This window comes from Brienomyrus brachyistius, chromosome 11, assembly GCF_023856365.1.
Source record: "Brienomyrus brachyistius isolate T26 chromosome 11, BBRACH_0.4, whole genome shotgun sequence".
Classification (NCBI taxonomy): domain Eukaryota; kingdom Metazoa; phylum Chordata; class Actinopteri; order Osteoglossiformes; family Mormyridae; genus Brienomyrus; species Brienomyrus brachyistius.
Genome location: NC_064543.1, coordinates 9,136,662 through 9,159,986, shown reverse-complemented (window position 1 = coordinate 9,159,986; position 23,325 = coordinate 9,136,662). Strand labels below are relative to the sequence as shown.

General features: G+C 42.6%; 1 protein-coding gene across 1 annotated transcript; it reads right to left on the bottom strand.

Moving 5' to 3' along the window:
- Window positions 1-164: 164 nt before the first annotated feature.
- On the bottom strand, window positions 165-23,240 carry duox (dual oxidase). Its single transcript, XM_049031374.1, has 34 exons — window positions 23,184-23,240; window positions 22,634-22,776; window positions 22,410-22,493; window positions 22,013-22,177; window positions 20,494-20,681; window positions 19,963-20,164; window positions 14,067-14,233; window positions 13,707-13,770; window positions 13,378-13,474; window positions 9,980-10,070; window positions 9,688-9,790; window positions 9,361-9,533; window positions 8,871-9,046; window positions 8,627-8,745; window positions 8,311-8,448; window positions 7,956-8,069; window positions 7,101-7,303; window positions 6,763-6,948; window positions 6,382-6,607; window positions 5,916-6,009; window positions 5,502-5,674; window positions 5,330-5,402; window positions 5,097-5,180; window positions 3,524-3,702; window positions 3,140-3,370; window positions 2,835-2,934; window positions 2,700-2,749; window positions 2,441-2,568; window positions 2,022-2,175; window positions 1,588-1,820; window positions 1,344-1,502; window positions 1,090-1,245; window positions 860-988; window positions 165-722 (listed from the first exon to the last, which is right to left on the bottom strand). Exons 2-34 carry the CDS (start codon window positions 22,707-22,709, stop codon window positions 600-602), a joined length of 4,638 nt encoding a protein of 1,545 aa, XP_048887331.1. The 5' UTR covers window positions 22,710-22,776; window positions 23,184-23,240; the 3' UTR covers window positions 165-599.
- Between the last annotated feature and the right edge of the window lie 85 nt (window positions 23,241-23,325).

Here is a 23,325-nt window from a genome sequence, read left to right as displayed (position 1 = left end):
GCCTAATAAGCAAAACACCCTCCTAGCAACCTTAATACAAAGTGCTGTAATGTGCATAACTTACAGTAATGTTGTTATTGTAGCTAATATTCAGTTTTCATCAGGAAACCCAGGATTAAAATAATTAAATGTTTTTATTTGTTGAAAGAATTTATTGACACCATTCTGTTACATCACAAAAATTAAAAATAATCTTCTGATACACGAAATTTTGTGAGATACTAAAGATCATTAAAATGCTATACGAAGGAATCTGACTTTTGCACTATGGTCTAAGTGTACATTACATTCACTATCATTCACTTTTATCAGCCAACCTGTCTCACTACCACAAAAACCCATTATGCTGGGTTATATTCCTTCCAATTCCCTGAATTATTTTTGAACATCTATCATTTGTTTTGGGCTGTAAAACTTCATGCAAGGGCTGCAGTGAACTATGAAACCTAATATTTTACTAAATATTTTGTTTAGCAGTACAAGATGAAGGACTGTGATGACATGGTGCAGATGTTCATCCTTCAGATTTTGGTTAGTTTAATAAGTGCAAGATGCCATTTCAGTCTGAATCCAGGCTTAGTTTCTGGTTCTCTGTCGCACTAAAAGTTTTCATAGTGGTGAACAAAGTGGGCCTGGTCACGTTTATTCATCTTCCGACAGGCCTTCTCGACGTTCTTCGTCAGGCCAGGCGGACCACAGCTGAACACCCCGATCTTGCCCACCTTCCAGAAAAGTGAAAACAAGTTGTAACCGTGTTGAAGTAGCTAAACGGCTTCAAACGTGTTGCTGGTAAACAGCTACAATGCAATGAGAATGGAGTTGGAGAGCAGGTACAGTACAGTGAAATGCTTGGTCTAACCTCTGGGTGCACCTCCTGCAGGGAACTAAAGAAGGATGTGAAGGGGGGGCGGCCAAAATGAGTGATGGAGCGCAGGCCGGTGAACAGGCTGCGGTTTACGACCTTCTGGAAGTGACGCTCACACACGTACTGCGTAGGTAGACAAGTATAGGTCATGGTTTTGTTCATAAAGTCCCCCGTCATTATGGTTCTGCCCAGCACACATCCAGCATCACAGTGTACTTTCTCACCAGCATGGTGGTCCGAAGGTCAAATTTCTCAGGCAGCTGGGTGATGTAGATGTGGACAGAGACCAGCTCCTGGGCATCCATGTCTTCCACCTCCCTGATGATGTCGGACACCCACTCAAACTGGTGCTGCGTCCGAGTCACCCAGATGAAATACACCTACAGCAATGAGACAGTCATGACATGCGCCATCTCAAGTGAGCAGAAATGCCATTCAGCGCAGAAGGAGTTCTGATGTCTCACAAATAGTGACTTACTTTTTTGCACTGGAACTTGAATTTAACCGAAGACTTGAACACTAGATCCTTCAGAATGGAGGCGAATGGGGTGACTCCAATTCCTGCACCCACAAGGACGGACACCTCAAAACTCTTCCAATCTTGGTGCCCCTCCCCAAAAGGTCCATCCAGATACAACTGTGAAGAGGACATTTTTTTAAATGGTCAAAACACCCAGTAGTGCCTCCAGTTCAGAATGAGTTATGATCTTGTGCACCCATGCCTTAGGATAGGAGCCCAGTTGTTGAACATTCTCAGGCCTGTAGGCTTCCCTCAGATGGCTGGTCCAGGGTCCCACTGCACGAATGTGGAGGCTGAGGCTCTCCTCGTGGGGTGCGGAGGTCATGGTGAATGGGTGGTACTCATCAGTGCCCAGTTCCAGGCAAGCTATCCGCACCCACTGCCCTGAACGGTATGTGAAGTTCTGAGGTCGCTTAAACTCCAGGTACACCACATCTGCCGGGGAAAAAACATCAGGTGGTTACGCCCAGGATACGAGAACGTTCAATCACGATAAATGACTGATTCCAACCACGCCGAGGCATGCAATGATTAACAAATACCCATCTTTATGTTTACATAGCCTGAGTCCAACAATCATGGAAATTGAGGACTCAAATCAGTGGCGTGTAAAAAGACGACATGGTTTGGGAGAACCTGAAGGGAGGAGCTCGGCCCTCAGCACGGGAATCTCCACTTTTTTCCTGTTCAAGCTGATGAGCTTGTCCATCAGGAAGAGGAGTGCGGGCGGGATAAGGTAGATGTGGAATCGCGGTTCCTGGATCAAGCCATAGCTCCCGTGGATCACAATCTAGCAGAAGGACGAAAAACAAACATCCTTACCACATAGCTAAAGAAAATCGTAATATTAATCTGCTGAGACATTTTAATAGAACAGTACTTTTTTTTACTGCACGAGCATATCAGCGTTAATATTTCCCCTGACAAGCAGGGTGTACATTTGTAAAAACACCGCAGAATCTTCTCTGCAAAGTCAAGGTGTAGGTTTTTCATTCACGGTGTGGCATTTGCACGTCTGTTTCTAAGGCAACGTGTGAAGGCATGTTTCTGCTCACCAGGATATAAACAAGCATATACAGGTAGTGCGTGAACCAGAATCCCTGGAAGCTGATGTGGCGGAAATGGCGGGAAGCAAAGACGTACATGATGGCCAGGATGACGAGCAACAGGACGCCGGTGATGCCTGGGACAGAGACACAAAGCCACACACTCTGGCACCCAAGGCAGGATCCTATTTCTTCATTAGACCTTAACACCTGTTATCTGTTTGACCGTTTAACCAACATGTTTGTTTTTTTTCTCGGCCTTTTCTACCTGGAACTGTTTGGAAGAACCAAAAAGTCCACTTCTGTGGAAGCTCGTATCTAGCCAACAAAAAACAGCTTAGTAAATATACACTCGAGGAACTTAACTTCAGCACTAAATGGACTGAAAATGAATATATATTACCCATCGTTGGCAAAGACTTTGGGAAACAGGCAGGACAGAATACTGAGGTCGCTGACGCAGAAAATGTAGACATTGACCACATGACCCAAGCTATGGATGACTGTAGGAAAAATGGCCAAAGGCAAAGGTGTGTGTTAGGAGGTGTGTGTTCAGCAAAACAACACGCATAAATGAGCTACTGCGTCACTGCGTGTGTATTTGCCATTTACTGGCATTGTCGACATTTCTCAAATCACAGATTATTATTTAAAAAAAACTTATAACAACAACAAGGAAAGATGTCATGATGTTCGTAGACGTTCAACCTGTCAAGATAATGGCTGTCATGGCCAAGCAGCGATGGAAGTCGATGGCCGCGTCAAACGGGATGTAGTGGTTGAGGATGGTCTCTCGACCCATCGTGATGAGGTTGCGGCAAACGGTGAGCATCATGTACGGGAACAGGAAGGAGATGGCAGCAGCGGAGCCGCGGGAGACCACGATGCCCACAATGGTGGACTCTGGGATACCGGTGTCATCCGCTTGCAAACTGTAGTCTGGAACGTATCGGAAGAGACTAACTATGTCTGCCCATGGGCAAATCTTAAAAATAAAAGACTTATATCTGCCTAGGATTTTTCTTGTACCAACACTCAAGCTTAGGGCAAATCTGGGTTCAAGCTTGACAGACAAAACCAGGTCGTGCTTACGGTAACATCTCTCCAAGGTCACGCCTGCCGTGATTCCATAGAAGATAATGAAACAGACAATATGGCGTCGGTAGTTCTCCACAAAGCGCTTGAACTGCTGGACCTTCTGTTGGACACGGGTCCTGCGGTGGATGTCTCTCCAGGGCTTTACGTAGACACTCGCGCTGCGGGAGTTATTCCTAGGGCAGGTAGGTGTTGCAAATACACAAAGGAGTGATGAGGAATTCATAGGGCTAAAGGAAGATGGAGTTTGTTATGGAGCATATTGACATCCAGGGGACAGCATGAGGCTCCGCGGGAGACACAGAGATCTCAGAGCTGCGGGACTGTGCCTGTTTACACGCTCGTCCGGCATTTGTGTGATTTTACATGAAGCGCCACATCTTGGCACAGGCTTGACTGTTAAATTGTGTTTCTGTTGGATCCCTCTTACTTGGTGTCCGTAATTTGACCTTGTGTGCAAACATGTCTCCCTGCCTCCTCAATTATTCTAAATATGCAGATAAACGCTATTAGCAATAAAATTCAGTACAAAATAACCAAGTAGGAACAGTTCTAGCTGGAAGAACTATTTATTAAAAATCACGACTTTTCAGGAGCATGCAGGAGTAAATTCTAAAGAGATTAAGAAGTATGTTTGAGTGACCCACACCCAGAGCACCAGCCAGACATGATGTCATTCATGACAGCAAACCCAGGTAATATAATTACTGCTAGGCTGTGACGTCTTAAATGCTTAGACAGCTAAACCTTAATTCCCTGCTATTACTTACGCATTATTCTTAACCATGAGGGTATAAACTGCCTTATTCTGTGTGACAAGATTTTCAGAAAGGCCAGTTATCATATAATTAATATTAATGCTTTTGATATACAGGTAAATCTTCATACCTTCATTAATACTAGTGTCAGTTTAACTTTGCTGTCCTGTATAGAAATATGTTCACACAGAATAAAATACGAAAGTAAAACAGTATCTAAGTACCATGAAGTGCAGAATTGCATTAGTAAGCAAAAGATGTCCCCACCTGCCTGACCACAGAACGAAGCTGAGCAAAGAGTGTGCAGATGGAACCTGGAAAGTGTCTCCGCCATGAGTGAAAAGAGGCTAAAACCCAAAGCTGCACGTGGTTTTTCCCCATCAGAATCTGAGAGGTCAGGTTTACTCATTTTCGAGCATGTCAGGACACAGTCACGTAGGGACCATGTTGCAGGGCACTGCGACCAAACAACTGCTGTTTCCTTGACCTCATCAGGTTATGTCTAGAATATAGCCACTGCATGGTTTGCAATTCTGAAATGTCCACACCAATAAAAGTAGAACCTCAATAGACCGTGAAGGTGTGGATTGGCCACCTACGATAAACTTTAGCAACTTCCTGCTTCCTGGTTACTGCTGTCTTTCTTATTAGCGTTCACAGTGTAGTTTAATACATTCACAGTCACACATTTTACTGATTAGCCAGATGTAACCGACATTCATGCTCGAATCCACGCAGCTGCAAAAATGAATCGACATGAACGTACATATAAAATGAAAAGAAGAATTACATAAGGTATCTACTGGTCTTACTTCCTTCCTTGTCTCCTGTGTAGATCCTGTCCAACTCTCATTACACCCCTGCAGGTCAAATCATCGTCTGCTCCTGCCTGTGAACTGTGAAACACCAAACTGAGCATATAATTAAACACAAGCTCTTTTCCCAGCATGCAATGCAGCAAAAAACAACATATTTAGCTAGCTCATCTCATATCTATTACTTATCCAGAGTCAATTTTTTTAGGATCTTCAGTGATTAAACTCACTTAGTTTTCCCTGTAGTGATGAAGGACACTCTCTGGTTTCTGTTTAGATGTGTTGTACTCTGCATCTCCATCCCTGTGAAGAGGAAATAGATAAGAAATGCAGCCGGGACAGAAATCGAGAGACGCACAGCAAGCGATGCTTCCTGCTCCTTCTTGCCCTGCCTGCTCTTACCTTTGATGTTGAGCTGAGCGAACTTGAGCTCCTTCTCATGGTCATGGAGGAGACAGTGGAAGTCCTCCCAGGTGATCTTCTCCTTGCAATCAAAGCCGGCCGCCTGCAGCATTGCATTGATGGCTTCTTCAGCCTGACTCTTGGATAGGCAGTTGGAGACCTCGATGAAGGACCTGCAGCATGGAATAGCAGAGTGGGGGAGCAGAAGTCTGAGGGACCATCCATTTCCTGTTCCTTTCCACATGCTTACACAGACTGCGAAGCGTCGCTTCACCATATAATGGATTGACTGATCAGAATCACCTTCATCCTGGTGTGATAAGCTTTAATTAGGAATACCTCTTAGGGTTAGTAATCGCAGTTTAAACAATGTTAACTTTTACACTTAGCAAAAAATGTAAATGATTAATGCACCTTAGTAACCTGGAAAATTCATCTTTGGACAAGAAGCCATTTCCTTCTACGTCATGCATTGCAAACATCATCTTTGATTTCTCTTCTGGTGAACCTGCAAAGCAAAAGAAAGCAAAAGAAAGCAAAAGAAAACAAAAGAAAACAAAAGAAACAAAACAAAAAAACAAAACAAAAAACAAAACAAAACAAAACAAAGAAGCAGGCATTCATTCTGATCCAGAGGCTCTCAAACTTCAAAAGTCCACATCAGATTTTTCTTCAGACTCAGAGGCCCAGAACAATTTTCAATAACAAAACAGCATTTCATTAACTTTAACGAATTAACGACAACCTTCGATATAGACATCGATATATAAGAAGATTGGGAACGTCCACGCAGCCGTCTGGAGTCTGAGAACTCCAGCTCCAAACTACTTCAGAACAAAGAAGAGCATAAGCAGGACAGTAACGTTTATTTTGGCCTCACCTTTCATGAAAATGACAATAATGTCCAGGAACTCTTGGAAAGAGAGGTAGCCGTTGCCGTCCTGGTCAGCTAGGTTGAACATGGACTCCACGAAGAGCGAGTCAGGTTTCAGCCTGAGGACCTCGGCGAACTCGGCCCTGCTGAGCTCACACTGCAGCGCCTCCCGTGTTCTCCGCGAGGACAGAGCACTCAAGTCCCCAGAATCTTGTTTTTCAATTTCCAAGATCTGGGGTTAAGACAAGATGCCAACGATTTCTTAAAAAACATTTTTGAATGCATCAATTTCAATGGGAAGATGTTTCTTTATAAAAAAAGAAGATGCATTGTCACATAAGACAGTAACCAATGACAATTGGTTGGTTTGCATCCCAGAGCACTTGCCTGTGAAAAGGCATGCTTGATGAAGGATTCCACAATCTGTGCCCTTTGTTCCCTGGTCACCGCTTCCTCCAGAAGATCTTGTTCTCGCATCTCCCTGATCTGCAGTCTCCTGTCCCTGACATTCACCTCCAAACGAAGGTAATCCACAAACTCTGCACGCTTGCTTTCATTTTCAAAAAACAACACCTGAAACCAGATGGATAGAATGGCCAGTAAATCAAAAGATACAGTAACATGATATATGATGAGAGATGTAAAAGAATGCTGCAAAAAAAAACAGAAAAGAAAAACTATACGATGCTAGCAAAAGAGAGAAACACAGCACTGCTGCCTCTCACCAGGTCATATTCCTTGGGGATTTTTAGCAGCAAGGCAAGCTGTTGGCCATCGCTTGACAGAAGGATGTCGAGATGGCTATGACCAGCCAGTTGGAGGCAACGCAACGTGGACCCACTGCTGTCCGTCACACGCAGCTTCTGCTGAGCATCGATGGACAAGCTGATCGGTTGCAGGGACCCCTTCTGGCCTTGCCATTCACAGGCTGGAGGGAGACAGTTGCCAAGGAACAGGTGAAATGAGGTAACAAGCTGTGGCTATGATTACTATTTGGGAATTTGGAATAATTAAGCAGTAAAGGACCAGACGTCACAGTTCCCAAGACTGAAATCTTAAGTAAGACATCACAACTTTTTAGAACATTATCAGCTGATAAAAAATGTCAGCAATGGTTTTTGATTTGATCAATAGTTGCATACGTTCATTTTTCCATTAAGACTATATTTTATTTAAATGTGATATTCGTAAAATAATCACTCCTTCCTTATAGGGCACTGCAGATACATGTAGGAAATGCAGACTCAAACACACACACAAAGCCGGGTACCAGCATCCATCCATGAGCCCCCATGTCAGGGCACAGCGCTGCCCACTGAGCTACCGCACCAGCCCATCCCTACAACACGATACTCTGAAACACTAATGGACATTTGCATTGCACATTCCATGTGTTCTCATACCTCGAACAATGTCTGTGTTGTGAATAGACTTCAGCCTAATAAAGCTGTTCCCCGCCGTTAATAGAGATCTACTGTGTATCAAACTGTGTGCAGTGTGGCAGGGGAGCGGGCTAGCTCAGGTTTCTCTGTGATGCGGGGCCATTCCGCGACGCCTTTGTCTCTGCTCAGATAGCCCACCTGAGATTCCCACGGCCGCCTCCTGTGTGCCGTTCTCTGTTTGGAGCTTCCTCTTAAACCTCTTGAATTTGGACTTGCGGAAGTAGGCCACCACATAGGCAAGCAGGAGGCTGACTTTTGAGGAGAGACAGGGCATGAAATTACCCTTCAGAGAACAACCCTTTGAAAAGCAATAATGGTTTATGGCTCATTAGAGGTCTTGCTGGTTCTTACAGCATCTTGCCTTTTTCTCCTTGACACTATGCTTTGTTAGACCAATGAGTCCAATGTTTAAGGAAATTAAAAGCATAAGTCACACAGTGGTGACCTAAACCTGTCTCTCGTGCTCCAGGAATAGAAGGTATCAGAGGCAAACCTGGTGGGAGAAGGAACAGGGCTGCAACAGTGACTCCGAAGCCGGCATAGCTGCCATCGAAATAGTGTAGGGTGGTGGCATTGGTGCATGGGAAGAGGTCAGCAGCCGTTATCTGCTTGGGCTGCGGGCAGGGATCACCTGCATGGCACAAGGACACCCTCTGTAGACACACTCTGCAGACTCGGAGCCGAGAACGCGCTAGGCTACTTAATTACAAGAATGACATTCAGTGTCTTTCCCTTTCAGCTGATGAACTTTATGGAAGAGTTGATCAAATAAATAATACATTAAATAGCCTAATGATGTGACTCATTACCTTCCTTCCAGGTAAACACGTCCCGCTGGAAATCGTCAGACTCAGCACTGGAGGCAGCAACGAGCACATCATGAAAAGTGGTGCTGCGAATGGCCAGAATCTCTTCGGCTGTGAATAGACTGTCACATGGCCGTCATAAGACGACGTAGTACAGTGGGAGACTCACAGTATGAAGAAGTTGACAGAAAAGATATGAATACAGAGTAAAGAGTCAAATGACTCAACCTCTGTGATCTCCTCCTACCCATTCAGTTTGTTCTCAAACCAGAAGCGATCTCCATCCCTGATACGTTGAAACTGGTCCAGGATGATGGCAGAAAACAGGGGCCCTGGGCTGCCCATGGACTCCAAGAGGCCTCCCGGAAAAAGCTCCAGGTTGGAAAGATCATTACCGTAGAGTTCGGACAGGTCTATGAAGAGCTGAATATTTGAGATGGAGAAGGTTAGGCACTCTTCATGCTGTGGGACATCTTCGCTTTGTATCTTCCCTTTATATCTTCCCCTTACATCTGCCCTTTCCCTTTATCTTTCCCTTATATCTTCCCTTTGTATATTCCCCTTATATCTTCCCCTTATATCTTACCATTATATCTTCCCATTATATCTTCCCCTTATAGCTTCTCCCTATATCTTCCCCTTATATCTTCCCCTTATATCTCCCCTTTATATATTCCCCTTAAATATCCCCTTTATATCTTCCCTTCACATCATCCCTTTTCCATTTCCTCCCTCACCTGTGGATTAGCCCTGTACAGGTCCGGATTGATCTCCTCCCAGCTGTTAATTGGTGGCAGATCGAAGGCCTCCCTGACCTGGGTGTAGCTGGGCAGGCCATTGTCTCTGCCCCTCTGGATTGTCATGGCCACCAAGTCAGAGCGGGAGAACCTTAGTAATCCATACATGTAATCTGGGAGGATATAAGATAAAAGAAAGGCAGGAGTCACACTCAAGTTTTGTCATTAGTTACCTACAATCAACATCGGGGCATCAACATAAACGATGAATATAAAATATAAAGGTCCTGAAAACAAAGAACAGCGATAAAAGCGAGGGGGTCCCACCTCTCAGATCCTCCACCACGACATGGTCCTCTTTCTCCGCAATCTGTGACGCCATCCCCAGCATCAGCTCATCCACATCTTGGCCATTCCTCAGGTTGGGATTCTACCACAAAAGCCACGCTCTGTTTGTCAGAACCCGCAGTGCTGTCTTGGGTTTCTCGCCCAAACCTGAATAGCTCTATGCGTCACATGGCACTTTTTATTTGCCATACGGATGATACCTTAAGGTGAGAGGGAGGCAGCAGACGCCCGACCCGGCCTGGGGTCGTACGACCCTGCGGCGGGAGCTCACCTGTCTGTTCCAAAAACTGTTACACACGCGCAGCCCTGGAGATGAGCTGCCGTCCAAGTTGATAATGTTCCTGTAATGGCAGGTTCTATTTCTGTAGCAAATAAAACAAGGTGAGAAGATGTCAAAAGAACGAAATATTATATACCACGAGAAATTGATTTTTTCTGAAAACTTCTCGGCCCTACAGATATAAATAAAAAAAAACTGTTCTATACCCTTTCATTAGCTGGAAGAATTGTTGGTCAAACAAAGTATTCCATAAACCAGATTTATACCAGATTTTAAATCTATTTTAAATACATTACTATTAGTACATATGTTAAGTACCAATATTTAGGGCTACACAGATCATTACTGATCAAATGTGGCACACTAAATAAACTTCACTGCCCAATTTCACTTTGTCTGGGACTGTGGACACTACTATTAGCTCCTCACACCAGGGGGTTCCAGCAATGCAGCTTGTCAGGAGGCGGATGGTGGGCAGTGCGGGCGGTTCCTAAATTGGTACCCCCTCATAAGATGGTGGCACCTATGCAGAGGTGGGTAGTAACGCGTTACATTTACTCCGTTACATTTACTTAAGTAACTTTTTGGAAAAATTGTACTTGTAAGAGTAGTTTTAATGCATGATACTTTTACTCTTACTTGAGTAAGAAATTTCAAGAAGAAACGGTACTTTTACTCCGTTATTCTAAGACATATGTTGCTCGCTACTTTCATTTTAATAATCTGTTATTCGCTACACAGGTGATTTTTTGTCAAACTAGTCCAAGGGTTCAAGGGTTTTTCGCCAATCAAATGTAGCTAATAACAACGCGTCACTCAGTTTCACCAATCAAATGGAACCATACAGTCACATGACCACACAAAATTTACGCGGCGTCGCACAGAGCAGTGACTGAAAGGAGAAAACAATGGCGCAAACAACGGCGTGTGATTTTGAACCAGAAGAAGCAGAACACCCCTGGCCACACATTCGATCAATGTTTTCATTACAGACTATAAAACAGAACAGCTATGTCATGCACTGTCTTACGCGTCTGCCTAAGCGTGTCGACATTTCAACCTACAAGAACTCGACTTCGAACTTGAGGAAGCACGTTGCGGTATGTTGTAGTATGTTGTAGTATATGTTTTGGCTGTGGATTTTATAACGTAATAACATCATAAATAACTGTCAAATGTACATTGCTTTTGAGTAATTTATCACACTGCAGCCTCACAGACAGACAGACAGACAGACAGACACACACACACACACACACACACACACACACACACACACACACACACACACACACAGCCTGTTCCTCCGTATAATCTCTGCCTGCTGAGCCTATTGTTATTGCTACGATGTTATTAGCATGTCCTGTGGTTGAATTTGCCTTAATTTATGTTTGTTAATATTTTGTCATTTTGTGAAAACGTTATTTATCATTGTTTTAGTTAAAGAATTTGCATTGCTATTTTGTTTTTGTCTATTTGACTACATTCATGCTCTGAAACAATAAATCAAAAGTTACTCAATAAGTTACTCAATACTTGAGTAGTTTTTTCACTAAGTACTTTCTTACTCTTACTCAAGTAATTATTTGGATGAGTACTTTTACTTGAGTCACATTATTCTAAAGTAACTATACTCTTACTTGAGTACAATTTTTGGCTACTCTACCCACCTCTGCACCTATGTCACCTAATAGGTTGAGTGGCGCTGCTACAGATCATATCTACATGTACAATGTAGGTGCACAAGAACAGCTGGTCTCTATACCCTATTTGCGATTTACACTGATACACTTTGCTTGAGTTTTAAGATGGCGGTCAGCTGAAACCTTTTAAAAAGCGTAGCTATATAATCTTAATGTTATATATCACATGGTTGCATAGACTAAGCGAATTAGTGTTACAAGAGAACCTTAAAATCTATTGTAAACTTCACAGGCATGCAACATAGACATCTAACTGCAGAAGAAAAGAAAAGCCAAAGACACATCATACTTGGATGGAAGTGAACTATCCCAGGAAGAAAACGAGAGAAGTAACACAGGACCGAGAGCAGGTCCATGTTGAACCCCAGACATAAATATAGCTTTTATAAGGTTTCGCTAAAAGCATTAAGTGACCAAGTGAATTTAAAATTAAAAACACCTACAATATCACAAAATATGGGGTTTACCTTGTGCTTCAGACGATCTAAAATGTGGAAATTTTATAACAATCTGGATGGATTATCTGGATGGATTATCTGGATGGCACTGAATGAGAATGAGTGTTGCTTAGGTGCAGTATCACTAATATATTTCATATTTGCTCACGGCAGTATGCATGGTGGACTATGAACAGCATAAAGAAACACAATTACAGCACAAATACACATCAGTCATCACTGCATTTACTGGGCCACTGCCAATGGGCTGTTAAGAATCACAAAACTATGACTGGGCTACCAGGAAATGGGCTACGACGTTCCACCAGGACTGTGGACTATTTTACTGCAGTACCTAAGTTTCCCTCAAGGATAACTTGTGTGAAATAACCCAGGCCATCTTGTTATAATGGAAATTTGAGATTTATCCATCCATCCATCTTCTGTAATCGCTTATCCTATTCAGGATTAGGGGAGGGTCTGGAGCCTATCCCGGAGGCTACGGGCACAAGGCAGGGCGCAGCCCCCGATGGGGCGCCAGCCCGTGGCAGGGCACACTCACACGCCATTCACTCACACATGCATGACATCCGAGATTCAGAAAAGCATAAATCCTGAAACTGCATCTCTCTTCACTGACAATATATAAGGAAGTTACCGGAAACTGAATCCCAAGTAGCAAGTTCCTTGACCAACTGTGCCAGTAAAGATGTGGCCAGCGGCATGAAAAGGGGAAAAAGCACAGATACCCCAAGCCTACAAGCCGACGCTGACCTGCACAAAGGTTTGGGCAGAAAGATACCGCATGTGTCACAACTGTACTAAGTTTCTAAAATGAAAAATTAAACAAATTACCTGGGTGTCATATATATATATATATATGAAAAAACAAAAGGCAGGAGAAAGTGCAACTGCAGGAAAATTGGCAGCTATGAAATCAAAATGCAGAAATGCAAAGCAATTCTGCAAATTATTTTAATTTAAAGCGAATGTAGGGCTTCCGCATAACATTATACTTCACTTTTTATGAGCATTTGGTCTTTGATATTTTGACTCAAATCTGTCCCTGACGGTTATTTTAACTCGAAGCAAAGAAAGACTGATTAAGTTGTCAGCAAATGCATCTGGCAAATGCAGGAAGTCTTGACATTACACCGCACTAAGTCAATTGAATTGCTCTCAAAAAAATGGAAAAAGTACCAAGTTCCAGGATAGATGGGGAAAGGCAATTGAAAACGTCGTGTAGTACCTCATGTATACGCCGGGTGGCACCATAGTAAACTGAAAGCGGATGGCAGCTGCCTGAAACTCCGGAGAAATTCCAGGATCAACAAATTTTTGGTAGCCTATTGAGGGAGAGAGATTTAGAGGAGAGACAAGAAATCTGATTAAATACAATATTCCACTGGTGATGATTATAATTGTTTTATCTGGCCATTACGGCTGTGGATGCCTGGTCAGTTCAGTAATAATTAACCCATTCAAGCTAAAAACATATATTTAAACACAGAATTTGTTGTGTGGTTGGTGTTGTCTACGTTGACACCTACACTTCAACATGATAAAGTGAAACCTCACCAGAGTATATTGGCACTGTCTCACGTCCCAGCAATGCCGGCAGCCATTGGTAAAACAAAATGCTCTGGCAGAAAGTATATTTAAAAAAAAAATCAGTTTAACATGTGACATCATAATATTGTGTTTTCGTTGCCAACAGCATTGTATAGCAATACTATACAAATCAATTTACGCATGGACTAATTTAGCTTAAGTCAATATATACCTAAAAAAAAAATTTGCCGTCAGTTAAAGTGCAGAGTTTGGTTAATCTGATAAAGTTTTACGGAAGCCGGCGATGTCCAGATAATGAGGTAATTATACCTCACGCTCATTAACAGGTTACAGCCCTGTTTGTGTCAAACAGACCCATATCTGTACCTGGAGCGTGGCCACCACCCTCTTCCTGGCATACTGAAACAGTTCCTCGTCCGACCATGACGGGTGCTCATCTTGCAGCTTAGAGGCGAGGTAATTGTGGTACCTAAACCAGATGATCCCCTCTGCTGCGGTGAACACGTTTTCGTTCCCCCAAGCGTTGCCAAATTCTAGAAAACAGTGACATAAACTGAAATGGAGGCTGCACTCGTGTGTCTACGCCGCACACTACAAAAACATGGCATTAAAGTAATCACGCACGGTACTGACAGTGCTATTTTTAGTATCCCGCCCTTTAAATCAAAGCACTGCGGATACTCCCGAGCTGTCTGATAAAGCAATTATAATAATTCAGATTAAAACTATACACAACAACGTTAATTTACAATTCTCAGTTGCCCCAATTATCAAGTCACTCCATAAAATAAGACCCTATGCTTTTTTTTTAAATGTAAATACGATATCAGTTTCCTCTACTCAATTTATCAGTTCTGTGTTTCAGGAAACGCTTTATAAATATGCCACACCCGTCATTTACCGCCATAACTCCAGATTAGTGAGCGGTAAACAGCCATAATAGAAGTGAATCATACCACCTATCATTCAAGAAAGGCTGGGATTTGTGGCGGTGAAAAAAGCAAAAGGATACAGCTGAGAGGCTGACAAACAGAGGCCCTTTCTCACGAACAGGTACCAGTGTACCTGGATCACGTCCCTAAATCCATTACGACAATGAAACGGCCAACTCTGTTGCCCTTTGCTATCGCAATTTTTAGTCTGGTTAAGGTACCTAGCTTGGACAAATTGTTTAAAAGGTTGAAGTGCTTTGAAAATGACTAGGGGTGTCTGGATGTTGTCATAATTTTTTACATCATCCATCCATTCATCCATCCATCCATCCATCCATCCATCCAGGAGGCATGTGGGGAGGGGGGGGGGCAGGCTGCCTGAGCACCTGCCCGTATTTAGAGTTCTGCCATTTAATGGTTCAGAGTGATGGATGTTCACAGTAGAGAACACAGGTAACTTACCACCATTTAGTACGAATACAGCGTCGTCTATGACCAATATATGAACAACTGAGGCTGATGTGGTACTAAGCCCTGGTGTCTCCATACCTGCAGTGGTCTGATTTGGAAGTCATAGTAGCAGAAGGTTAAATTTGGGACCATAAGGCTTCCAGTGACCTTTGCTTCCTTGTAAAGTTGCGAGTTTAATTCTGGGATGCTTTCCTCCCGAAATAAAGTGTGAAATGAGAGAATGCATTTCAGATACGTATTTTGGAGGGGGGCAAGGAGAATAATAGACAACAAAAAAGTATACAGGGCAAAATGTTCATTTAATAGTTGAGATTCTGCCTTGCATACCGACTTGAAGACGGCCCCAACTCTTTAAGTCATGCGCTATTTTCTTTTTTACCCTATAGAAGTTTTCACTGATTATCCTATGAGGATTAGGGTAAATTTCTATGCCAAGGTATGTAAAAGATGTACAGACAGGGATAGCAGCTGGTAGATGGGCTTTTTAGCAGCTAAATTCAGAGGGAGAAGAGCTGTTTATTTTATATCCTGCCATATTATGAAATAAGGTTAAGAGGTGTGGCAGAGTCCCGATTGTTAGAAAGAAGACAGTCGTCTGCATACAACGACGGGTGGTGCCTAGAGTGGTCTGTAGTAATAGGGTAGGGTTATGGTTAGGATTCCACATCGCTTTCTCTGATGGCTTGTGCCAGAGGTTCTAAAGACAAAGCAATTAGCAGAGGTGAACATGGGCAGCCTTCCCTTGTACCTCTATGTAAATTAAAGGCTGGTGATTGCGAAGTATCAGTGAGGACACATGCTGTGGCAACGCCATGCAAAGCCTTTATCATAGAGATAAATTTCAGTCCGAAGCCGAATCTCTGGCACAGGCCTTTCCTGCATCGAGAGAAAAAACAGCCCAGTCGTCTATGAGGGTATTAGAAATGTCAATAATCTGAGATTATCAGATGCGACCCCCCCCCCTTTAAGACACCCTCTTTGATCAAAATGTATGAGTTTGCCTGCTACGGTTTCAATACGTGTAGCCAACACCTTGGAATAGATTTTTATATCTGCACAGATAAGAGAGATTGGCTGGTAGCTAGAGCATTCTAGTAGATCTCTGCCTTTCTAATGGATGAGAGTAATTAATGCATTTCTCTGATCTCTGTGGAATAGCCCTTGCGTAATTGCAAAATTTATAACTAACATTAGTGGTCCTAGTCGCTCCCAGAATACCAAATAAAATTCATGGGGGTAGGCCGTCCAACCCAGGTGATTTCCCTCTATTAAGGGATTTCACTGCTAACTGAAGTTCTTCAATTCATATGAATTTTTTCAAAATGTTTCACCTGTTCAGCATTTAATTTTGGAAGAGAAACGCCGCACAGGAATGAGATATTTAACTGACATTCTGATGTGTATAGATTGCGACAGAACATTTTAAATGCGTCGTTTATGACTGCAGGCTGTTGTCCGAATTGCGTTCATTGTTGCTTTGGACTCACACTGCTTAAGGCTGAGGGCTAGTAATCTACTCGGGTGGTAGCCATCCTCGGTGTATCTTTGCTTTGTTCTATGTAATATAAATTCTGCCTTTGCTAGGGATAAAGTACGATATTCCCCTTTCAATGCAGTGAGCAGCTGTGCGTTTGCTGCTGAGGGATTTGCTAGTTGCTCTAGCGCTATTGTCTTAGTCTTCCTCTGAATTTCATTCACAATATCTGAGCATTATTGCAGCTTTCTTTGTTGTGAGTAATAAGGTGTTCAATATGTTGCTTCATATGAGATAAAAAAAAACTCTCATTACCAAGGAAAAAGTCTTTAAATCTCCACTTGTGCACTTAGGGTGATTAATATCTGGCTTAAGAATACATACTTACAAGGTGTGATCAGAAATTAGGATGAGGAGCATATCAATATGAGTAATACTATTTGTAGTAGACAGACTAATGATTATATAGTCTATTCCAGAGAAGGGGCCTTGGTGCCAGAGTGGAATGAGTAAGTATTAACTTTGTCAGTGTGGAGACGCCAGGTATCCACTAAATTAAGATCTGTCAGGAATGAGCCAAGCGACACAGAAGAGGGTGGCATCGACTCAGAAGAGCCACTGGATCTATCCCATTCAGGACATAATGTTGCATTAAAATCACCTGCTATAACGACATGGGAGACAGAGTATTTTAACAAGGAATCACTGACGGAGGGTAGAAAACTATCATGAAATGTATTGGATGCATAAATGTTAGCTATTAAAATATCGACATAATTAATTACAAGCAAAACATAAACAAATCTACCGTTATTACCCTTTCCACTCTCTACTACTGTGTATGGCAGTTTCCTCTGTGCAAGAATTAGCACGCCTCTTGTTTTAGAGGAATAAAGTTTGTAACGCTTGTTTTGAAGCATTTCTACGTTGTTCTCTGTCAAATGCGTTTCATGAATTAGTGCTATGGATATTTGCTTACGATGAAGAAATTCGAAACAGCGAGTGTGTTTAATGGGTGAATTTAAACCTCTAACATTCCAACTAATTATGTTCAAGTCGGCCATCCAGACGGTGGAATAACAGGGAAGGATGGCGAAAGATCCGCACAGAGAGAACACATAATAATTAATGAGAATGCATGTCTTGAGAACTTCTAGTCATACTGTACGATAACACATACTAAGTTAGCCATTAAAACTATGTACACACAAGCAAACCGCCAAGCTCCCGTACAGACAAATGACTGCAAAACACAAACAATAACCATTCTCAGTGGCACAGATATGCCAGGCGGTCCCCAGATATCCCTATCAGCATTATAATTTACATTAATAATATTGACACCAATACATACAGTAAACTAGTTAAATTTGCAGACGACACCAAGGTGGGTGGTGTAGCAGATACTGATCTAGCAGCAGAGAGGCTACAACGGGATCTGGATTTAATTAGCGACTGGGCTGATACTTGGCAGATGAAATTTAACATAGACATATGTAAGGTAATCCATGCAGGGAGCATAAATATAAAGTACAGATATTTTATGGGTTCCACTGAAATAAAGGTAGCTGGTTACGAGAAAGATCTCAGCATGTATGTTGATGCTTCCATGTCCCACTCTTGCCAGTGTGGAGAAGCAATAAAAAAGGCCAATAGGATGTTGGGTTACATCTCTAGGTGTGTGGAGTTTAAGTCAAGGGAGGTGATGCTATGATTATATAATTCCTTGGTGACATCCCACCTAGAATATTGTGTGCAGGTTTGTTTTGAAGCATTTCTACGTTGTTCTCTGTCAAATGCGTTTCATGAATTAGTGCTATGGATATTTGCTTACGATGAAGAAATTCGAAACAGCGAGTGTGTTTAATGGGTGAATTTAAACCTCTAACATTCCAACTAATTATGTTCAAGTCGGCCATCCAGACGGTGGAATAACAGGGAAGGATGGCGAAAGATCCGCACAGAGAGAACACATAATAATTAATGAGAATGCATGTCTTGAGAACTTCTAGTCATACTGTACGATAACACATACTAAGTTAGCCATTAAAACTATGTACACACAAGCAAACCGCCAAGCTCCCGTACAGACAAATGACTGCAAAACACAAACAATAACCATTCTCAGTGGCACAGATATGCCAGGCGGTCCCCAGATATCCCTATCAGCATTATAATTTACATTAATAATATTGACACCAATACATACAGTAAACTAGTTAAATTTGCAGACGACACCAAGGTGGGTGGTGTAGCAGATACTGATCTAGCAGCAGAGAGGCTACAACGGGATCTGGATTTAATTAGCGACTGGGCTGATACTTGGCAGATGAAATTTAACATAGACATATGTAAGGTAATCCATGCAGGGAGCATAAATATAAAGTACAGATATTTTATGGGTTCCACTGAAATAAAGGTAGCTGGTTACGAGAAAGATCTCAGCATGTATGTTGATGCTTCCATGTCCCACTCTTGCCAGTGTGGAGAAGCAATAAAAAAGGCCAATAGGATGTTGGGTTACATCTCTAGGTGTGTGGAGTTTAAGTCAAGGGAGGTGATGCTATGATTATATAATTCCTTGGTGACATCCCACCTAGAATATTGTGTGCAGGTTTGGTCACTATACTTTAAAAGGGACATTGCTGCCTTGGAAAAGGTGCAACGGAGGGCTGTGAGAATGATTCCTGGTCTTTGTGGAATGTCTTATGATGAGAGGTTAGCTGAGCTGAATCTGTTTAGCATTCTGTAAAGGAGACTAAGGGGGGACATGATCCAGGTATATAAGATTCTAACAGGTCTGGATGCTGTTCAGCCAAATGGCTATTTCAATATTAGTTTAAATACTAGAGCTCATGGCCATAAGTGTAAATTAGCGGGAGAACATTTTAAAATGGATTTGAGGAAGCACTTCTTTACACAGCGTGTAGTTAGAGTATGGAATAGTCTTCCTTTTAGTGTAGCGCAAACTAAAACCCTGATCCTTTAAATCAGAGCTAGATAAGATTTTAATAACTCTGAGCTATTAGCTAAGTTCTCCCCAAACGAGCTTGATGGGCCAAATGTAACGTTAGTGAAAATTTTAATTTATTCAGACAGACATACCCTTTAAAATAATGGGGTAAAAAAAAATCACAGCCTTTCTATTATTGGGAAACTTCAATGTTAACATACTGACCATGGGTATGTCTGACAGCTTTCGTTTCATGACTTCAGTATCTCACCATCAGTGCATAACGTTCTAGCACTAATATATCCTGATATTAATAATACTAAAGCAAGTAAAACATGGTAGGTTTAAGTCCCAAAGCCACGATCCAGCACCCCTACAACCAAAGGTGAGCTGCGTGATGCACTAAGGTCTTGATGGGAAGGAACCTCTTACCATAGAGATCCTGACGACCATATTGACCTGAGGACGGGTCCACAGATGTCCACATGAAGTACTTTCCTGCACTCTTCTTGGGCATGTCCTCCTGGGGTCCTGAGGCCAAACGACCCCCTTTGAAGCTCCTCAGAGCATCACACCAGGAGCTGGAGGCCCCATAGATGGAGCTTCCATCGATCCAAGCAGTCACATGGTTCAGCTGTGGGGTGGGACATGTGGTCAGAGTGACTCCTCAAAAATCCGCAACGGTCATTTTGTTCCGGCAGGATCCAAGTTTTTCACCTTTCTGCTTTTTTCACATCTTCAATAACAATCGAGTTACATCTTATATTCAGAATATATAATCTGGGCCCCAATCACACCCAGTGTACCAGTATCTTGTGCTCTCCACTTGCTGGGATAAGCGGCAAGCTCATTGTGACCCTTTACTGGTCAAGCAGTGTCTGAGTAGAATGTAATAATAAAAAAAACCAAATATGAACAAAAAAGTAAAATGCATAAAAAGATAGTCGGTTAAACCCTTATTACCTGTGTCCGGGGATTGTTGGGACTCTGACTAGATTCATGGTCCCACTGGGCACGCTGGAATGGAAGCAGAACCTTCCCAGTACTGTTGGGATCAAATACAGGGTCTCCTATTGGGACTGCGATGTGCATATATTCTGGAGGGCAGCCTGGCCTTCTGGAGTCCAAGATCTCATACACAGCATGGTAACCTAAACCATAAGCGATGGATAAACGGTTATAGATCATCGATTAATGCATGTCTGATTCCATACTAATAATCATACTTGAAGTTGATTAGGTTTCAAGTATTGAAATACTTGGAATGGAATGAATTCAGAGAGGCATCTATTTATGAAGATCAAGTGGACCTTACAGAATATAAAGAGACCATTATGTCCACAAAAACATGGAGGATGTCATGGTACTGAAGTGTGTCACCAACAAGAGCCAACTGGGAGCCCTTGCCATCAGGGTGAAAGCACAAGTGGCCTCAGGTCTGGTGGCCCTGGCCATAAGGACAGCTGGGGCCACTTTGACTGTCTCAGGACATCAGAGCTACTGGCAACAAAGGAGATCCAAGGCCGTTTCCATGACAACAAAGAAACGCAACATGTGCTGCAAGACATACAGGTCTGAGAAACTACAGCACAGCCTCACGTACCAGGCACAACCAGTTTCTTTGCCCGGTCTGATGTGGCATGCAGGATGCCAGAGAAGATCACCCCTGGCACCAATGAAGGGGTGTTTTACTCCAGGTCAGGCTCTGTGCAGGGACGTCTTAGACACCTTATGCAGGCAGGCATCTATCCCATAGTGCTTCAAAACTGCCACAATCATAGCAGTGCCCGGGCCTGGCACGGTAGTAATTTTGCAAAATGGGCAACAGAAATTGCAGTGGGGGCACAATATTGTGGGGAGTGGGTTTGGCAAACAGGAGCCATGATTGCTGTTCGCCTTTCTGAAGGAGCGAATACAAGACGCGGCCACCTGCTGCAATATGAGCCTGATTTAAAACGATGGAATTTTTTTAAAAGTGTATCGTTGTAGATGAGGTGGTGACGCAGGTGCCTGAAAACATCTGAATCAGCACTGGCTACGACTTCAGACTCAACTCCGAAACCACGCCTATTTATTTATTGCACAATCTTTCCCCACCAATTACGTGGTCGGCTGTGTTTCTTGTCTGTCTCAGTGTCCATGTCTTAAAACGATGTCTTTTATTCTACTTATTACTTTCTCATTTGCGCTGTGACCAACGATGACGTAATTTCTCAGTGTATGCCCTGATGCATCATACATCTGAAGTTGACAATATTAAAGATTGTAACATATGTATAAAATAAATAAAATCGTGCTGTGCTACAATTATTGCCCGGTTTCTCAGTTATAGGGTGGCTATTCACGAGTTTCTAAACTAGTGAATCTTTTTAGTTGTTCACTGAGTAAAGTAGCAAGCAGACCTTGAACCGACTTGAAAGAGACCCCCGACCAGTACAATATCACAGAAAATTGTCTGCCAACGTTAAGTGTTGTGACTTACCAAAGACAACAGAGAGGACCGTACGGTTCCTGCTAGAGGGCAGCCCCGAGGAGCCCTTCATGATGAGATTGCTGATTTTGCGTGGGTTGGGCACATTCGGTTCTTGAAGTGGTTGGGTAACTCCGTCAGAGTAGCGGGCCGGCAGGAGGCGCATCAAAGCAGTACCTACGGAGCCGAGATGACAGTGAAACTATTCACAATCTGTCTAAAATATCATTTTATACATTTAACTTATTCAATCACCATTACCGTAATTACTTATTGCAATCGATATCCTGTTGAAGAAGGTTGTTGTATTAGTGAAGAAGTGCCATGTACAATTAATCAGTCTAAATATTTAACACAAGCGACAGAAATGTGACAGGCTGATGCTGGGCTGTAATTAAACACCATGTACCTGCCGCGCCTCGGTTGTGATGCGCTAGATTATTGTACCATCCGTCGTAGCGCTGTATTTCCCAGTCAATGTTTGCATGACAACCTGTAGAAATTGTTACACAACAACGTAGTCAAACGCCAAATTTTAATGATCAAAAACGAGCCGGCATACAGTGAGAGATATATGCCGTTAGAAATTTTTAGAAACATTTTAAAAATCGTGGCTTTAATATAAATACTCACACACGGTGGCAATAATACATATTACCAGCGACAGAGCAGTGGAAAGATGCGAGGTGTCTTTCCTACGCAAATCCATTCTTGCAGAGAGATTCACCCAAGCGGAGCTTCTTCTCAACCCAGAGATAAGAGTCGCTTGAAGGCCACTTGTGCCGGGAGACACGTTGAATGGCATCAGATATCATGGGGGGGGGGGGGGAATCATTCCCAAAACGATTTCGCTATACCTTCAATAAGTACGTTACCATAGCCAGGAGGATAATATTCGCTAAGTTCTGGTCAAATACATTTATATAATGCAATATATCTGTTTACATAGAAAAAGCGGAAAAGCTTAATATCTAACTTTTATAACGCATCAGAAATTCGGTACAATGCTGGAACAAGATCGTTTCATCTTAACGGACTAAGGATCGAGGTTTTGGCAAAGGCAGGTAAGATGCGCTACTGATATTTAGCCGTTCCTTTCATTTAACTCTAAATGAAAATCAAATTATCCTTACTTGACAGATGGATAATAAATAACAATTTGATATATATATTAAAAACTCACCAAAATCCCGTCTAATAAACTTCAGTGTTCGCTGAGCTTCAGGAATTTAATATTAAGCTTTTTACTTGCATTTCTAACAGAACGAGATGAATCAGAAAGACGATACTGTACAGTAAATGTTTCTCTAGCTGTTTGAAGCTGG